General features: G+C 45.2%; 1 protein-coding gene across 2 annotated transcripts in view; it reads right to left on the reverse strand.

The window, feature by feature from the left end:
• The window catches only part of DNAH9 (dynein axonemal heavy chain 9), a 314223-nt gene that overhangs the window by 166144 nt on the left and 127720 nt on the right, over window positions 1-20359 (reverse strand). For both annotated transcript variants that reach the window (XM_060082642.1, XM_060082641.1), the window contains exons 29-32: window positions 15826-15983; window positions 13190-13328; window positions 10327-10614; window positions 1820-2030 (exon numbers count right to left, since the gene is read on the reverse strand). In XM_060082642.1, coding sequence (XP_059938625.1) covers window positions 1820-2030; window positions 10327-10614; window positions 13190-13328; window positions 15826-15983 — 796 coding nt within the window. The remainder of the gene's footprint in view (window positions 1-1819; window positions 2031-10326; window positions 10615-13189; window positions 13329-15825; window positions 15984-20359) is intronic.

Genomic DNA, 20359 nt, shown 5'->3' on the forward strand with positions numbered 1-20359 from the left:
CGCATCCGTGGATTCAACCAGCCATGAAAAAAACAATTCTAGAAAGTTCCAAAGAACAAGCTTGAATTTGCCACACACTGGCAACTGTTTATATAGCATTTACACTTGCAACTATTTATACAACATTTACATTGTATTAGGTGTTATTAGTAATCTAGAGATGATTTAAAGTATATGGGAGGATGTGCATAGGACAATGCAAATACAATGCCATTTTATATGAGGTCTTGAGCATCCATGGATTTTGGTATCCATAGGAGTTCCTGGAACCAATCCCTCATGGATACCAAGGGACAACTGCATATATGACAATTTAAACTAAGAGGGAAAGGACAGTTTACTTAATAAATGGTGCTGTCACAATCAATTATCCATCTGGAAGGAAATAAAGTTGATTTTCTACCTTACCTCATACTAAGCCCCCAAATAAATTCTAGATGAATAAAAAATGTTAATGTGAAAAGAACCTTTTAGACCAAATTTATGATACTATATAGCTTAAAGTTAGAAAGAGTTATAAACCAAATAGGAATTTCAGGTGCTAAAAAGACTAGACAGACATATTTCCTTCTTAAAAAGTGCATGAAGTGTCTACATGCCATGAAGTGTCTGTAGACAAATGGCAGACAGCGAAAAACCATTAGTGGTGAATATAACAGATACAGGGTTAATGTCTTTGGTATATAAAACAATTCTTACAAACTGATAAGAAAATCATAAGGAGGAATAAAATTACAAAAGAGCCAATTACTAAGACCAATAAGAAGGAAAGTATATTAAGCCTCATTAATAGTGAAATAAAAATTAGAGAGGCTGCTCATTAAATCCCACTGTTGTAGGCCTCTGATGGAAGGTCCTAAATTAGAGGAATCCAGGCAGTTTGACCCTGATTGGGATGACTACTAACATTGGGGTGTTAGGATGGACCTGAGATTTCCTCATTCCAGAAGCCACATTTGTTTTAGAAAGAGGTCCTATCAGCTCATAGAGAGTTTTCTCCATTTTCTCTTCTGCTCTCTCCCAGTGACAGCAGACACTTTCCAACATCTACCAGTGATTTTTAATTCTTTGAAGGTGAGGCTGAGGTCAGCACTGAGTGAGCATGGGTTTGCTGTGGAAGGGACTGTGGTTCTAGGATCCTCCTGAGATGAGTTTTCTGTAGCAGTTTCCCCATCACTCCTGGGGCGGTGCTGATAGGGAGGTACCCTCTGAGGGATGCTAGACTGAACTGCTCCTTTCAGAATGAGCGGTGGGCTTCCCTATCCTACCCACATCTTAGACCCTCTGCCAGGCAACATAAAGACTCCATGACTGGGCCTCCCTGGTGGCGCAGTGGTTGGGAGTCCGCCTGCCGATGCAGGGGATGCGGGTTCGTGCCCCGGTCTGGGAGGATCCCATGTGCCGCGGAGCGGCTGGGCCCGTGAGCCATGGCCGCTGGGCCTGCGCGTCCGGAGCCTGTGCTCCGCAACGGGAGAGGCCACAACAGTGAGAGGCCCACATACCACAAAAAGAAAAAAAAAAAAAAAAAAAAAGACTCCATGACTTGCGTTCCAGAATCACGAAACTGTACCTGAGAATGCTTGCCTTGCTTTATCCTTTTTAAGGGCCCTCTCTCAAGAGGCAGCTGAAGAGTCCCCAAGGAAAGAGACTATCCCAAGGGCTGAGGTTCCCCTCCAAGCCAAAATCGGTTTCCTTTCTTTGATTCTTTCCATCTTCTTTTCTAACCCGATACAGATCAGCCCAATGTTCCCTCCTCTGCATTCACCCTACTGCATTCTCTTCTGCCTAAGGGGATGAGTTAGTCGTATCCTGCTCTCACCATCCTTCCATTCTCGTGTGGCCGGATTGATGATGCCAAAGAGTTCATCGCTGGTGACTGCTTTGGGGTTGAGGTCAGTCCAGACGGGGCGGCGTTTCATGATCTGGTAGGTCTTGTGCAAGGACCTCAGCACCTGCGACTTGCCAGTTCCCGCGCTGCCCACCACGAACACGGAGTGCCGCACAGCCAGAAGCTCCTCCAGCTGGACCACCTGGGAGACATGGAATTCAGCCAGAGTGACCAGCCTGTCACTCGCCCACGTCCCAACTGCTCTTCTGTGAGCCAGACTGGTATCTGAAGTGAGACCTGAGGTCAAAACAGGAAGGGTTATTCCCCCCAAGATGTGATGGGGTCGTAAATGTAGGGGCAACATGATTCATTTACTCACTTATTCATCATTCCATCCTATAATTATTAGTCACAACAAAATGCTAGGGAGTGTGCCTGGTGAGGGAGATTCAGAGATGACTCTCCGGCCCTCCATCATCTCACAGACTGATGGAGAAGCAAGTCATGTTGACAAATTATTACCATGTAAGGTGATAATGCTATAGCTGATGTATTTATTAAGAGCTATGGGAGAAGACAGGAAGAAACAATTGATTTTGTACAGATAAATGGAACACAAAAGGCTTCACAGAGAAGGGGGCATTTGAACTGGGGCTTCAGGGATGAGTAGGAGTTTGCCAAGAAGATGAACAGGAAGGATATTCCAGGCAGAGGAAACAGCACAAACAAAGGCTTGTGGTGTGACAGAGCATGACATGGTTGGCCAGATGGTTTGATGAGGCTGGAGTCAAGGAGATCCTTGAGGACAATGATACAATTGAAGGTATCATCACTCTTGTTCTAGTTTGCCTCCAGGATCACCTTTCTACACTGTTGTACACTTACTGGAATGAAAATCTGACCAAGTCACTGCCATCACGTTGTCCCTTCAGTGGTTCTCCATAGTTTTAGTGATGAAATCCCAAATTCCTACACTGGTTTACAAGGTCCTTTTGCACCTTGGCCCAAAACAGCTTCCAGTTTTATCTCTCATCCCTCAGCACACACATACCAGGTAGACAATTTCTTGGAGCTCTTTAATGATTCTCTTTCCTGTGCCTGGGCCTTTAACACACCGTGCCTTCTGTTCAGAAGTGATCCCGTCTCCTGCCTTCTTCTGGCCAGCCCCTACACACCCTGCAGCCTGGGGTAGGTGTCCCACACCTACATCCTGCATCCTAGCACTTACCAATATTGCAATGGTTACTTTTCTGTCTGCCTACTAGATTATCAGCTACTCGAAGGCAGGCAGGACAGGGCTTTTATTGATATTTCTCTATTTTCAGTGTCTAGCAGAGAATCTGGCAGAGACCAAGTGCTGAAGAAATATTTGCTGGAAATGTGAAGGATGGGGACTTCCCTGGTGACACAGTGTTAAGAATCCACTTGCCAATGCAGGGGACACAGGTCCCGCATGCCACGGAGCAACTAAGTCCACGAGCCACAACTACTGAAGCCCGCATGCCTAGAGCCCGTGCTCCACAAGAGAAGCCACTGCAATGAGAAGCCTGTGTACCACAACGAAGAGTAGTCCCTGCTCGCTGCAACTAGAGAAAGCCCGCGCACAGCAATGAAGACCCAATGCAGCCAAAAACAAGCAAACAGACAAACAAATAAATAATTTTTTTTTAAATGTGAAGGATGGCTGGAAAGGTTGGATGACCCCTATCAGGAAAGGTGTTGCATGTCATGAACTAAAACATTTGAACTTTAATGTAGATCAGGTTTCCTCATACTTTATACTATAAATCCTTAATAGCTGAGGAAAGTGAACTGAAGAGGAAATGTGCTAAAATGTTGACAGGGTAGTGGGACAACAGAAAGTTTTTTCCCCAAACATTTTATTTATTCTACATTAAAAAAATTACACTATTATATATAAAACAGATAACCAACAAGGACCTACTGCATAGCACAGGGAACTATACTCAGTATTTTATAACCGCTTATAAGGGAAAAGAATCTGAGAGAGTATATATATATATATATATATTCAGATATATGTATCTGAATCACTGTTCTGTACACCTGAAACTAACATGACATTGTAAATCAACTATACTTCAATAAAATTTTTAAAAAGTAAAGCAAATTAATTAATTTAAAATGACTCCTATATTTTAAAAAATTTAATTGACAGGAATGTTAAAAAGAATTCCAGAATTGTACAACAAGGGAATTAGGAGAGTGGTACCACTTATAAGAAGAGAGTAATATAAAGGGAGCTGATAAATGGCTCTTTGGGGAAAAAGACAATTAGCTTCCGTTGTGGAAGGATAATTTATTGGGATACTGAGTTTTGCTTTCCATAGCATCAATATCTTTTTCTCCTCCATCCCAAGCTATTGCTGTTCCTCTGATTCAAACCCCCAAATCACCCAAAAGAGATTCTCAATCCTGGCTCTTGTTTTCAGCTTTCAGGGACTCAATGCAGGATCTTCCCAGATAAAACTGAGGGAAGTGATCAGGAAGGGTCTCTGAGGAGCTGACATCTAAGCTAACATATGAATGAAAAAGAGTCAGCCATGGGCAGACCAGTGGTAGAGCATTCCAGGTAGAGTGACAGTGAGTGCAAAAGCCTTAAGTTCAGCAGCAAGCTTGGAGGGCTCAGAGAACAGAAAAATAAAAAATAAAAAAAATGTAAAAAGCAAGAGGGAGCAGTATAAGATGAGATAAGAGAGATAAGCAGGGGGCAGATATGCAGAAATTGATACTTGGAATTTTATTCTGAGTACAACAGAAAGCATTTGGAAAATTTTAAGCATGAAACTGACCTGAGGGTATTGCATTAAAATGGAGGAGGGCGGTGGGGTGGGGCGGAGAACAGGAGAGGTGGTGGCAGTGGATGGTGCTCTGGCTACTGAATGGAGACTGTATTATAAACCTAGGTTGTTTTTTTTTTTCCGTGAACTACTACTGACTGATTCCCTGATATCAGGAAGACTTAAAATTGCTTTCTAGTTCCATCAACTTCTTTTTTTTTTTTTTTTTTTTTTTTTTGCGGTATGCGGGCCTCTCACTGTTGTGGCCTCCCCCGTTGCGGAGCACAGGCTCCGGACGCACAGGCTCCGGACGCGCAGGCTCAGCGGCCATGGCTCACGGGCCCAGCCGCTCCGCGGCATATGGGATCCTCCCAGACCGGGGCACGAACCCGTATCCCCTGCATCGGCAGGCGGACTCTCAACCACTTGCGCCACCAGGGAGGCCCCATCAACTTCTTTTTGTTCAACAGCTGTATTGAGACATAATTCACATACCATAAAATTCACCTTTTTCCAGTGGCTTTTAGCATATTCACAGGATTATACAACCATCACCATGATACAATTTTAGAACATTTTCATCAACCCAAAAGGAAAAACCAGACCCATCAGTAGTCACTCCCCATCCCTACCCCTAATTCATCCCTGTGCAGCCCCTGATACACATTCTGCCTCTATAAATTTGACTATTCTGGGCATTTCAGAAAATGAAATGACCTCTTTCACTTACAATGTTTTCAAGGCTCATCTATGCTGTAGCATGTACCAGTACTTCATTCCTCTTTACAGCTGAATGAAATTCCATTACATAGGTATACCACATTTTGTTTGTCCATTTATCAACTGATGAGTGGGTTATTTCTACTTTGACTGTGATTAATTCATCAACTTTTGACAGTATCTTTTGTAAGGTAAATATATATGTATCTCTATTCTTCCTTCTACCTTTTCTTCTCTTTTCCATCTCCTATCTTCTGCCAGACACATTATACTCTTACATTGCCATGTTTGATAATATTTACATTCTGTTTCATTCTTAGATTTAGACCTTCTCTATTTTCCATGATTCTAAGAGTTGAAGACAAATAGCGGCTTAGATTTTTACAATTGTAGATATTTTTCCCTACAGAAGAAAGCAGTTGCCTGGAATACATAACGTTCTCTGTGGGCCTTGTGTCATTACTTGACAGAGGATGTTCTGAGCATCAATTCAAGGTCAAATAGATACTCTTTTCTTACACTCTATATATTGATCAATATCAGGTTCACACTTACTTTTAAAAAATCCTTTTTCTCTTAGTGTTTTTAATTTCTTTCCTTTTTCTTTGTTAAGACAGATATATGCCTTAGTTCTCATAACTGAGAATTTCAATAAAACACATGAGACATTTCATCTTGTTTATCTTATTCTTCCTGTGAATATATCTACTTTTCAGGTCCTTTTTCTTAGAGACCATGGACTTCCTGACTTGATTTGGATTGATTGCTTTCTAGGCCTGCTAATAGCTATAATTCAAGGACTTCCTTTATTTGATTCTTAAATTTTTGAATCCCATGATATTTTTCTTGTTTTTCATCCTTGTTTTGCTATAGTATGTCCTCAAGTAACTTAATCAAATAGGATGCATACATAGTAAAATTTGTAACTCTTTGAAAATATCCTGAATGATAATTTGGTACGTAATTAGTTTTGAGATCATTTCCCCTCAGAACTTTGAAGGAATGGTTTCCTTGTCCTCTACTATCTGATATTGCTGATGAGAGGTTCTGATGTCATCCTGAATTTCATTCCTTCCTGGGTCACGTGTACCACCTTCTCAATCTGTCACCCAGCCAGGAAACATTTATTTTTTTCTGGTGACCCTTGACTTCTGAAATTCCACTATGATGTGTCTTGGTATAAGTGCACTGAAATCCACTCTGTTCAGTACTGACTGAGCCCATCCAATCTGGACACATGTTTGTCCGGTTCTGCAAGTGCTCTCTTTCTAGAATTCCCATTGGCAACACGTTACGTAACCCAGATCAATCCTCTATGTGTCACCTTGACTCTCACACTATCTGCCTCTCTTTGTGTGTGTAGTATATATATTATACTTTGTTATACACATACATACATATATATATAGTTTCATCCTGGTAGATTTCCTTGATTTTACCTTCCAATCCTCGCATTGAATTTTGTGTGTTATCAGTGATTGAATTTTACATTTCAAAGAGCTCTTTACAATTCTCCAATAGTTCTTTTAATTTTTTGATAGCATCTCATTCTTGTTTTATGGATCTTGTTTTCTTTATTTTCGTTAAGGATACTAATTAGGACTTTAAAACGTTCTCTTCCTAACTTCCCCTGGAGTCAGTTGCTACGTGTGTATGTGCGTTTGTGTGTGGGTGTCTGTCAGTCTGTCTGCCTCTTGTGTTGTTGATTGTCTCCAGTATCTGGTGAGCCTCAGGTTTAAATGGAGAGCTGCACTGTGTTTTCTAGGAGGCTGGGGTGGGTTCTGTCTGCGGTTTGATATGCAGGTCTCCTTCCAGGCAGGGAGAACTGAGAGGGAGGTCTGTGCTCCGGGTCAGATCTTGGCCTTTGTCTTTATTCTTCTACTTGTGGGTGAGTGAGCAGGTGCTGGCCTTCAGGCCGAGGAGCCCAAACAGAATGTATGGGCTTCAAACCCTTAGAGCAGTCACAGTTTCCCTCCTAAAGAGTTTATTAAATTCCCTTAGACTTTTCTTTTTGGCTGCAGTTACATGCTTGGCTGTGCATGGTCCGCATTCTTGGGAACCTGGGCCTAGAAGCGGGAGCTGGAGGAGAGTGTGGGGAGCTAAGTGGTACAATGATTGGGTAAACAGAGTTAATGCCCTCCCCCACCAGCTTAAGGCGCCCCCCACCCCGTGTTCTCAGTCCTCTTCCCCACCCCTGCCCTCCTTCACTGCCTAGTCCAAGCCCTGAGCTTCTCCAGGGTTCTGCTTGGCAGACTGGCCGCCTCCTGGCTCCTCTTCCCCTGAAGCCCTTTCTAAGCATATTTGAGCCTGCAGCCCCCCTGCTCTGTTTGATCTGTTAACCTGCTTTCATCCTCTTCCCATCTTTCCAGAAATCTATTCTTATATCCCCTTCCCAGTTTTCATACTTTTATGGGCTTATTCCTTTTTATTTTTTAAGTTATATTATCACTTTTAAAAGATTGCAGGATGCCTTCTCAAACCAGAGCTTCCCTAGAGGTTTTTGATGAATTAACTTTAAAAAGTTCAAGTGTACTGTGCTATACAGCAGAAATTAGACAACACTGTAAATCAACTATATTTCAAAGAAAACAGTTCAAGTGGACAGTGTATATGAAAAGTGGGTAGAAAACATCATCTACTGCAAGAACCTTTAGTAGATGGCATCTGTCTTATCAGAGGAGCAGAAAGTGGTTATGAAACGAAGGGAAGAAAAAGAAGGAAACAATGTGGGGCAACTGACAAATAAATAGAAAGAAAGAGTGAGATTCTGAGCAGAAAAAAGTGCAGAAAATGGAGAAGGAGGGTCGCTTGCCTTAGCAGACTCTCAGAGAGGCTGGGAAGACGTGGACTGTCCTGATTCTAAGATGTCAGCCTTAGTGCCTGCATCCTAGGAGCCTCATCAGATTAACTTATCTCTGGGGTGAGGGTGCCCCTCAGGATCAGAGCCTTTCAGAGGAAGCCCCTCATCTGGCATCCAAAGCCCTCTATAACACGGCCGCCTATTATCTTTCAGGTCCTATTGCTCCCCCACCCCCACCCCAATACCGTTTTCTCTAGCCACACTGGACTTCTTGCTGTGGCTTATACAATCTCTATGTCTCCCCGTCTGCCCTCGGCTGACCCTCTTCCCTCTATCTGGGAGGCCAACCTGCCCATCTCTACCTTTAAAAAGTCTATCTACCAAACTTGAGAGAAGTTGGGAGTGGGGATTGCTCCATGGGCAAAACCAGTCACAGCTGCAAAGGACCAGGTAATGCTTTGCTCTCTTCTGTAAAATGTAATCTCAGAAATGAAAGCAGACACCAGTTCTGTTTATCTGTAGCCAGAGCTTAATCTCAACCAATGCAAGTACTGTGTGCTAGAAACCCCACCTGGAGTGGAGAAGGAACCAGCCCCCAGTCTGTAAGTTCCTCAAGGGGGAGCACTTTCTCTCCTGTAAAGCAGCTTGGTGGCATATCCTGGAGAGGTAATAGTACAGGAAAAAAAATTCTGTCCTTATCCCTGTATTCCAGGACCCTCTCTTGTGGCACCTGTCACATCCTCCTTCCAGGTTTAGTTATTTGTGTGCAGGCACTTCTATTGTAATAACATCGATACATCCTAAAAATGTTACCTTCTGCAAACAGACTCATGGAAAAACAAGATTGCGCACACCACTCAAAATGTACAGAATGTTGTATCCAAAGCCCTCAAAGCTCAACAATGCATCCTAATCCCAATAAAAACACTAGCACATTGAAGTCACTAGAGCATTTGCAACCTACCTCATGTCCGTTTATCCTCTAAAACCTTAAATCTGCGGGCCTGTGCTTCTTTTTTCAAGAGGTAGATCATGGGTGTATGAATTTCGAATAAAGAACTAAAGATCAGATGTAGATGGAGCCTTCTTCACTAATCCACTGTTTTAACACATGAGGAAGTGACTTCACCCACCCTAAGCCTCCCCAGAAAACAGCGCAAACCTCCATGGTTCCTACAGCCATGAGACTAGCTATACTTGCACTAAAGTTTCAGGTTTTCTTTCTTAAAGTCTACATCTATTGCTAAATGTATTCATTTTCTATGGCTGTAACAAATTACTGCAGACTTAATGTCTTAAAATGACACAAATTTATTATCTTACAGTTTGGGTGGTCAGAAGTCTTATTGGGCTCAAATCAAGGTGTTGAGGGCTGATTCCTTCTGAAAGCTCTGTGTGTGTGGTGGTGGGGGTCGGTTCTCTTGCCTTTTCTAGCGTCTAGGGGCTGCCCACACTCCCTGGCTCATGGCCCCGTCCTCCACCCTCAAAACCAGCAGTGGCTGGTTGAGTCTTCCTCCATGGGGTCACTGACACTCTCTGTCTCCCTCTTTCACTCAGAAAGACCGTCGTGATTATACTGGGCCACCTGGATAAACCCGGATCATCTCCCCACAGCCCGGTCAGCTGATTAGCAACCTTAACGCCATCTGTGACCTTAATCCCCCCTTGCCACATAATGTAACACGTTCACAGGTTCTGGGGATTAGGTTGTGGACATCTTTGGTGGGACAGGGGGAGGAATTATTCTATCTACCACCCTCAGGTTTTTCTTTAATTGTGTAAAGTTTGCCCCTGATCACTTCAAAGCATTTTCAAGATCAGAAAAATGCATATGAACCAACACAGCTTCCCCTTTACCTGACTGTCATTCCTGTATAATGGTGCATGAAGTAATTCACATGAAAGGAACATGTGCTATAGCAAAGCCTGTGTCTCATTCCTCTCATGAGAATGGGAGCCCCCTGACGGTAGGGGATTTGTCCTTCTTTTGCATTCCTCATCACACATTCCACACTGTGGATGCCCCAGTAAAGAGCTACTGAGATGTACTGAGTCATCGCAAAGTCGGTGAGTATCTGTACCTCTAAAGCTACATTTTGGATTAAGGATGAAGTATAATCCATTGTCCAAGAAAAGAATTAAGAGACAAAAAAATGTTGGGAGGGAAAACCCTGTACCTTGAGCACAAAGTTGTCCTCAGCCTGCAGCTTCAGCTCCACCACAGCCTTCCTAACCAAAGTTTCGAAGTTGAGGTCTCTCCTCCGAGGGACATTCAGGGCAGGAAACAGGTCCCCGATCAGGCCCATGAACACGGGTATGTCGTCTGTCACAATCTTGGGGACGTTGAAGTCTCTCAGGGAGCGCATCAGGACCTGGTCCTCGGGCCGGTCAGGATCTCCTCGCTTCAGGGATCCCGCCACCACCAGCACAGACTTGATGGCCCTCAGGCCCCAGTCATAGTGATCCTGCGGGAAGGCAGCAGGGTTAGACGAGAGCTGCTGGGATGCACAACCCCACGGGCTCGGGCTAGTGTCTGCAGAATTAGATAGTACGCCAGTACTAGGTCACTTTTGAAGCCAAGGCAGAGGCAAAGGAAAAGATTAACGACATAGTAGATCATGATCCAGGATCCTAGTTCCTGGTCTGACATTAGTTACTTTTCTGGCTGTTACGACGACAAAGCAGACAAAGAGCATATGGGGGGCTGGGGGTCAGGGAGGTTAAACAGACCGCTTCCAAACCTATCTGGCTACTCCATCTCTCCCGAGATGGCCGAAGGTGAGCATACTTGCCTCAAAGAGGCCTTCAAACTCTGAGAAAAGGAGAAAAAAAAAAGTTCCTTAAAATTTTTGTCAAAGGAGGAACCCAGAGGTCACAAGTTCTGAGAGTAGGCTCGTGGGAGGGTGGAGCATACTGCTGACACCAGGGCTTGGAGTGGAGTGGTGAGGAAGGGGTGGAGCGTGCAGTTCAGAGCACAGACTCTGAGCTCAGACAGACCTCGGTTCAAGTCCCAGCTCTGCTAATTGCTTCACAGCAGGTCGTTATTTAATTAGAGCTGTGATGCATGCTACAGAGGACAATTCAGTGTGCAAGGAATGCAGAAACATAAAACTGACTCAGGACCCCACTCCTGAGGCTGGGACAACCCGTTCCTTCTGGCCTTGACTGCACTTCTTCCTCATCTGTGCTTGACTGGATCCCAGATCTTCCTTTTCTTTCAACTTTTTATTTATTTATTTATTTATGGCTACATTGGGTCTTCATTGCTGCACTCGGGCTTTCTCTAGTTGAGGTGAGTGGGGGCTACTCTTCGTTGTGGTGCACGGGCTTCTCATTGTGGTGGCTTCTCTTGTTGCACAGCACGGGCTCTAGGTGCGCAGGCTTCAGTAGTTGTGGCACGCGGGCTCAGTAGTGGTGGCTCTGGGGCTCTAGAGCAGAGGCTCAGTAGTTGAGGCTCACGGGCTCTAGAGTGCAGGCTCAGCAGTTGTGGCACACAGGCTTAGCTGCTTCATGGCATGTGGGATCTTCTCGGACCACGGCTCGAACCCGTGTCCCCTGCATTGGCAGGCAGATTCTTAACCACTGTGCCACCAGGGAAGTCCCCTCAGGTCTTCCTTGATATTGTTTCTTCAGGGAAGTCTGATCCTTAGCCCAGGTGCAGCCACTGTGTCCTTCGCCTTCATCGTACACTGAACTCAAAGAGCAGCGTAGGTGCAGGAGCACACCCCGGGGAGGGCTGTGACCTGGCGCCTCAGAAGAGGCAGGAGACAGGGCCGCACGTGGTCTTTTGCAGACAGTGATAAGGACGCTGGTCTTTATCCTAAGTACAGTGAGGACCATTTCTAAATGACCCCTCCAGCTGGTGGCTAAAGAACAGACATGAAGAACTAGAGTAGAGGCAGAGAAACTAGTAGAGAGGAGAGGAACTTCCAAGCAAGAGACGTGGGTGCTTGCAACAAAAGTGGTAGAAAGAAAATAAGAAGTATTTGAGAAATATCCACAGGGTAGAAAGAACAGCCGTTCATTCATGATTAGATGTGGGGCTGAGGAAGAGGAAGGTGTCAAGGATAACTCCAGGCTTCCAGAATCAGCAAGTGAGTAAGAGATTTTTCTCCTGAAGCCCTGAATGCATCAGTGGGCCTGTGGTGGAGCTGGCAGGACCACTGGCTTTAGATACTGAGCTGGAGGTGCATTTTAGACAATCAGGGGACCTGTGGCATAGACCACTGAATATACAGGCTTGGAGTTCAACAGAGAAGTCTGGGATCGAGACGGGCAAGTGAGTCACTGGGCTGAAGCCAATGGTGGCTGAGAACCGACAGAGAGGATGCAGTGAGCCAGGGCCTGGGAAATGTTGAGAAAACAGGGGAGGTGGCTTCTTTCTTTTTTTTTTTTTTACTAAATCCATTTTGGACAGATTTCACAGGACTGAGAGAGCTCACTTTGTGGCAGCAAAGGTGATCCAAGTAAACACCCCAAAGGAAAGAGAAACTCATTGGGAACGCCCAGGAAGCTTGATTGGCTGTCCGTGACACCAAGAAATTCTCCATCTAAGGCATAAACCTTGGAGGCTCTGGGTCATGTTGTAAGGTCTCTTCTGGAAGGGGACCAGCCCTGGGCAGAAGCCACACTTAAGGAGCAGCAGCAATGAGCAGTGTGGCACTGCTTACTGCCTGACTCTCTGTCCCCAACCTTCCTCCCGTCTCTCGTTCCTTCAGGTACAGACCACTCCCTCCAAGGGCTTCCATTCACCACTGCCATGTTTCTCATGGGACACTGGTGATCTATGAGGTGCTGCTAAGTATTCTACTAAAAAGGGAGTTCTGTGGCTAAATCGTTTTTTGTTTTTAATTAATGCTGGGCTAAGAAAATGAACATGAATCTTTATTATAGATGTTTCTAGAGTGTTTAATATGCTTATGGGCACAGTGACTCTCTATGAGAAGGTTCTAATGTTTCCCTAACACACTGGCCCCAGAACCCGTCCAGAGCTGGGACAGTCACACACAACTGGTCGCCTGATCTAACCAGGGATTGTACCTGTTTGGAGAGAAGCTCTTTGCACAACTTGTAAAGGGTGATGAACTTCCTGGCTAGTGACCGTGCTTCAGTGAATCCTTCTGCCACAAGCATGATTTCACAGATCAACTCAAAGTCTGGAACGACCATCGCACAAGGCCTGTGTAAGGGAGACAGAGGGCTGAGACAGTCCCAACCACGCAATGGAGGGGAGCTTGTAAGACAAGAGACACTGGCTGAGATCACGGACGGAGGCATGTGTGAGTGTGAAAACTGAGACCTTAGCAATTATTTCATTGAATACTTTTAATGTTAAGATGAGTTAGTAAGGATAAAGGGAGTAAACTCTCTTGCTCAAGGTGATGGATGATGTGAGCAGATGGGGACAGAGGTGGGGCTACAATGCAAGTCTTGTAACTTGGGTCCAGTGTGCCTTATACAAGGCACAGATTAGTAAAGCCTGAGTAATTAGTAGATTACCAATTAGTGATCTTCTATCATAGATTAGGGGCTAAGGTTGAGGAATAGAGTCTCTCTTGTTATCTGCACAAAAATGAGAATCTATTTCTTCTTCTCAAAACTTGTCTCCTCTAAGTCTAGATGGTCAAACTTATTCTATGCTTATTTGCATACAAATGTCAATACCTAATGCTGAGGTCTGAAGTAGGCACCTATGAACCCCACTTTGCCACAAAATGGCAAATATGAGAACATAGAAGGGGATTTTTGTCTCTATATAAGGATTTATTGTGATTTTTTCCCCCTCTAGGTCTAGAAACATTTTATTTTAAAATTAGTTAATTTTAAAATTAATTCATTAGGTATGTGATAGGAGACTAAAGTTGTTACGTTTCTTTAATTGCATTTTCCCTACACTGATATAAAATTTTCAAAAACATATCATTCAAGTACATTTTTCCTTTATATTATTTTAAATTTCATGCAAATTCAAAGGAGCATGAAATACTTAGATTCTCAAAATTAATTTGTAACCTAAAATAAGGTTAAATATGCATCCATACAACGGAGTGCAATGCAGCTGTGAAAAATAATGCTGTAGAAGAAAAACTATTTAGTGACACAGGAAAACATTAATTAATGAAGGCAGGGTACTAAACTCTATAGAGTCTGATTCCAAGTTTGAAAAAGAAATACTCTGCGCCCACAATACTGGAAGGCAGGTGGCAAGGGGTCACACTCACTTTCTCTGGATGATAGGACTGGGGTGGGCGGAGCAGAGTCTGGAATCAGACTGCCTAGGTTCAAACTCTAGTTCTGCTGCTTACTAATTGGGTTACTAATTGGGTTACTAGCTAACCTTAGTAACCCTGGGAAATCTGCTGAATCTGTTTTCTCACAGTTCAAAGGGGGATCCTAATAGTATCTACCTCATAGGGTTTTTGTGAGAGTTAAATGTGAAAGTAGATGTTTGTATTTATTATTTTTACAAGTACTTTTCTGTTTTTCCCCCAAATTTTCTTCTATGGTTATATGTTCCCTTTAAATTCAGGGGAAAAAATGTAAGGAATAATTCTTATCTGGGTGATAACCCCTGTCCGGTATTGTTCATAGCACACAGTTTATTTAATAAATACTTTGCATAAGCAAATAGTGATCAGTATAGTACTCTGTGGCACCAGTGCCCACAGCCTGCTGACATTCTTGGTTAAGGTGGGGACCTGCCTGAAGGAGGAGGTACCGCCCCACCCCTGGAGCAGTGAAAGTGAGGGACTGAAGGACACAGGGAGCTTTCCAGTGGCCTCCTGGGCCTCCATGTCCGCAACAGAGAGCGCTGGGTCTCAGTCCAAAGACGAGACAGACAGCTTTGTTTTCGCTCTCACAGCCTCTCTCTCGGGTACCAGTTCAGTAGACAGACAATCAGAAGCCATGAAGGATCTTTCAGCTTTCTCTTTGTTGGGCTGACTTCTCTTTCCTGAAAAAAGAACGAAGACTCCAGCCCCTACTAGGAAATGCTTTTGTGTTTTCTTACCTCAATAGAGAAGATTGAAAAGCGTGGCAATATCCACTGGTGGCAAAGGTAAAATAAAAGAGGTGCTATCATGTATCACCTGTGAGAGGGTCATTCAGCACAGCTCTTTGTAGAAAGCAATTTGGTAATGTGTATCAAGAGCCTTAAAAATGTTCCTCCCTGTTAATTCAGTGATTCCATTCCTGGGAAGCTAGCCAAAGAAAATAATCATGCATACAAAAAATACTTATGTATATTATACCATGATGAATACATTTATTTTAACTGTTATATTTAACTACTGTGGACTATTTAACTACATTGTGGACCATGCATTTGACAGAATAAAATGCAGTCATGAAATGAGATTTCTTAAGAATACCTAACAGAAGAAGAAAGCATTTATGATAGGATTATGATAGACTATGAAATGAAGAAACAAAACAATACAAAACTGTGTGTTGACCACACACGTAGACTAAAAATGCATGATTTTATATGCCTGTAAAGAAAAGAACACAATTAAGCAAAAAATAATTTTACTGGTGATGGCATTAAACGTGGTTTTGTAAAATCTACCTTTTTATATGTTCCACATTTCTTTTAATATATATGTATATATTTTCAGTGGAAAAAATAAAAGAAGCTTCTCTCTGGGGCCCTTGCACGGGGCAGAGCAGACGCTCACCTGAACAGGGCCTTGAGGTTTTCCGGCAGCTCTGTGCGGCCAGCGTAGCCTGGGTTCATGGTGATGAAGATGCCCACAGAAGGGTTCAGGCTAATCTCCTCTCCAAGGAAGTTGAACCACTGCTTCTTATCTCGAATTGCATCTTGAATGCTTTTTACCTGGTGAACAAGTCATCGGAAAATGCTCCCTCTGCGTACCAGAGGCGGAGTGGTAGCTAAGGCTGGGACCCTGTGGTCACACAACACAAACACTTGCTCTGGGCCCCCCTTCATGGAAGGACAGGACTGGTGACTGCGCCCTGGGCTCTTTACTGACGGGCACTGGGTGCATGTCCAAAAGAAATCTGGCCACCCGTCTCCCCATATCCACGCTTATCACATGGTGCCTAAGAGGTTGGGGGTGAACAGCAAACAACTCTGACCGCCAGTCCTCTCCACACTGACCACTGTCTTGAGCATTGTTCTGTATTATGTCATGTGATCCTCACCAGGATGCTCTGAGTGGGGGGCTCTTTAGTACCATCATCCCAAGAGGTGGAGTAGTTTGCTGAGCCCTACACAGCTGCTAAGTGCTGGTGTCTGCATCTGAATCCAGGCACATGGATTCTGGAGCCTGGGCTCTTAGCTGCTACATGATGGAGAGAACACTAGGACCTACCCACTAGGCTTGTTCTAGGAGTAAATGAAATAAAGTCCGCAAGGAGTTTAGCACACAGAAAACGCTCAAAAATAGCAGCTAACATGGGAACTCTTGATGTGACCGCCGCCATCACTGCAGTGTGTCCTCATCTGGATCTAACCCTCTCGGCTACTCCCCCGTCTACATCTCTGGAACAAACCTGGAAAACACAGGCGACACAGGGATGGAGCGTATGGTGAGGAGGGGAAGACAAAGCAAGGGGAGGCTGGGCCAGATCCCCAGGGGCTATTTGTGCCTTTCTAAAGAGATTAGACTTTTCCTTAAATGTGGTCTGGAGCCGGAGGGGATTTAATAAGCTGAAGGTTGACCTGGTTAGATCTAGATTCTAGATCATACTTATAGCAGTGGAAGGAGAGACAGAAATGAACATCTGGTGCTTTGGAAAAGCGTGTGTGGTAATGATCAGCAACAGAAGGAGGGAAGACAAAAGGGCTCACTTGTCCAGCCAGGCCTGGAATGTCTCTGAGCATTTCTAGCCTCTCAGGGCTCTTGAGAGCAAAGCTGGGAAGCTGGGACCGGCGCAAAGGTTTGAATGAGGCTCATGCATATCAGCTGTGATCAGGGTGTGTAGAATAGTCAGGGGTTCCGTGGAGTTGGGCTGCAGGGATATGCGTGTGTGTGTGTGTGTGAGTGAGAGAGACAAGAGACAGAAAGACAGACAGACAGACAGACAGACAGACAGAGAGAGAGAAGCACAGAGAAAAACAGCTCGAGTGTATATAAGAGAGAAGGAGAGAGGAACAGTTGGATCTTAAACAAGAGAGAGACAGAGAGCCAACTGGACCACATACCAGAGACAGAGACAGAGAGAGACAGAGAAGGAGAGGGAGGGAGAGAGAGAGAGCTGGACCATAAACAAAAGAAAGAAGAGAGACAGACAGATAGAGACAGAGAGAATTAAAGCTGGAACACTTATAAAGGAGAGAGACAGAGACATAGAGATAGCTGGACCAGAGAGACAGACACACAGACAGACAGAGACAGAGAGAGAGAAGGAGAGAGAGAAGGAGAGAGAGGAAGAGAGCCTGAAGGCAGCTGGACCATCCACCACGGGCAAGGCTCTCTCCAGTGCCTGGAAGGGCGGTATCTGCCAGAATGCCTGGCGGGGCCATAGTTGGGATTCAGCTGCTTTCCAAAGTGAAGCTCTGATGACAGAATGCGTCTGAGCTCACAGCAGTTAGCTGGAGGCTGAAACGTCTTTTCCGCGCACAGCATGTCAGTGTGTCCTGGCAGAGGCAGCCTCCAGCACCCAGCACGCTGGCCAAACAGCTTGGGCTCTGCTGGTTCCCGTGGCACTTGTAGCACTGCTGGGCCATGGGGCCTCTCGCCACCCTCATCACCCTGCAAGGCCTGCGAGTGGGGAAGGCTGGGGTCTCTCCTTCCGCCCCGGTCCTGCCACCTGTAAAATACACAGAGCTCTCCCCTTGTGGTGGAGTGGGGAAGGGACTTTCATTACTACTTGCAAATGGCTCTGACACCTTTGGGCTAAGGCCAGAGCCCGGGACCCTTTCTGCCATTCGCTCTGACTCAGCACTCTCTCCTGCACCCCGAGGCCCAGACACCTCACGCTCAGCGAGAATCTGTGAGGCACTGTGGGACTTGTGGCATCTGTGCTTTTGTGTAAAATTCTGTGGGGTTCTTGAGGGAGAGTGTCGGATAGACTCGAGGAGGCAGTTAAGGCTGGAGCCTCACTGCTGACAGCAGCCTCTGATGGCCCGGCTCACGCAGGACAGGAGGCCGTCTGCCTGGCATTTCCTTGCTGCCTTAGAAGCAGCTGAGGTCTACAGAACAAGCCACTGGACTGTAACAGTGCCCAGGGTCCAGGGGGCCTGGTAAAGTCCGGAGGTCCTTCAGGAGGCGGTGGGGTGGGGGGAGGGTAGAAGCAGGTGAACTGGGATCATACGGATTAAACTGAAGTCTAGCCTGGTGGAGGTGCACATACAGGTAGGTACGGACTGTATCTAAGATGCCAGGTACACTCCTCTCTCGTGGGGGTCCATTTCCCCACTAAAGACTCATCACTTTTGCCATGGGGAACAATAACGAAATAATAACTGCCATTTACTGAGCACTTGATATGTATCAGGCACTTTTCTGAGAATTTTATGTGAATTAACCCATTCAGACCTTTCAACAGCTGTATGAGATGGCTGGATCCTCATTTCATAGATGGGGAAACTGAGGCTGAAGGCAGTGAAGACTGTGCTACAGTCCTGGAAGATGCAGGCACTAGGGGAGGCATGAGGGAACTCTATACTATTTTGCAACTTTTCTGTAATTGGTTTTCTATGATTTCCTACAATTCTAAAATAAATTCAAAATAAAAAGTTAAAAGAAAAATGAAACTTGCCAGATGTCTAACAGTTGGTAAGCGGGGCAACCTGAGTTAAAATCAGGCAGTCTGGGGCCAAAGCATATACTTTTAGTCACTTCCCCACACGGCCTTCTACCAGTAGGAACACTGCCAGCCACACATAGCTCCTCATGTAATATAGACCATTTCAGAGAAATTTGTTTTGCTCTGAAAATAATCATGTTTGTTACAATTTAGAGACATAGGTTTCCATGAAATAAAAAAGGTGCTTTCTCCACCCATTAAGAAAACAAACAAAAATGGAGAGCTATGTAGAAACCAGTGTCCTCAACTGGGGGTGATTTTGCACCTGCCCTCCCCAGCGGACATTTGGCCACATATGGAGACATGTTTGTTGTCACAACTGGGGGGGGAGGTTGCTTCTTGCATCTAGTGGGTAGAGGCCAGGGATGTAGCTAAACATCCTGAAACGCACAAGACAGATCCTTGCAACAAAGAATTTTCAGGCCCAAGACAGCCTTAGTGCCTAAGTTGAGAAAACCATGATCTGGACCAAACATTTTACCAATGAGGAAACCGAGGGCAAGAAGATACAAGTGACTTGTCCACCATTCCACACCTTGTGTCCCTGGGTCCTACCAAATTCGCATGCACATTCTTGGCCCCAGCCCAGACTGACCAAATCAGAAACTCTGGGGGTGTGGTCCAACAAAGCACCTTTTTTTTTTTTTTTTTTTTTTTTTGTGGTACGCGGGCCTCTCCCTGTTGTGGCCTCTCCCGTTGCGGAGCACAGGCTCCGGACGCGCAGGCTCAGCGGCCATGGCTCACGGGCCCAGCCGCTCCGCGGCATGTGGAATCTTCCCGGACCGGGGCACGAACCTGTTGCCCCTGCATCGACAGGCAGATTCTCAACCACTGCGCCACCAGGGAAGCCAACAAAGCATCTTTTAATAAGCCCTCCGGGAGATTCTGATGCATGCTGAAGTCCAAGAACCACTGCAGTCCAGTCAGTTCTTAGATTTCTACTCGTACTTGCTTCTGCCCAGGTGTCTCCATTCATACCTGCAGACTGACCCCCCTCCACCTCTCAAGGAGCCTGAGTCCTCTGATCCCTCTGCCCCACCTGCCATGGAGAGGACACGTCCCTGCAGCCCACTCACCTGGACCAGCCAGGCTTGATCCTGTGGGTCTTGGTGGGAACCCAAGCTCCACGGTCCTCAAGGATTTTCTCTTTACTTTACAGCCTCCCTCTCAGCTGTGGTTCTCAATGCTTGCTGAACATGAGAACCATGCAGGAAGGTTTTTTTTGAACTTTGATGCCCTGGTCCTGCCCCAGACCAATGAAATCAAAATCTTTGGGGTGGAGACTGTGCATTTGTGCACTGCTATTTTTCAGAATTGCCAGGCAATTCTAATGTGCAACCAGGGTGGAGAATACTGCACCCAGGGCAGCTTGTCTCCAACTTCATGGTGCCTATGAACCACTGGGGGTCTTCTGAAAATGCAGATTCTGTTACAGCA

Source organism: Mesoplodon densirostris, chromosome 18 (genome assembly GCF_025265405.1).
Source record: "Mesoplodon densirostris isolate mMesDen1 chromosome 18, mMesDen1 primary haplotype, whole genome shotgun sequence".
Lineage (NCBI taxonomy): Eukaryota > Metazoa > Chordata > Mammalia > Artiodactyla > Ziphiidae > Mesoplodon > Mesoplodon densirostris.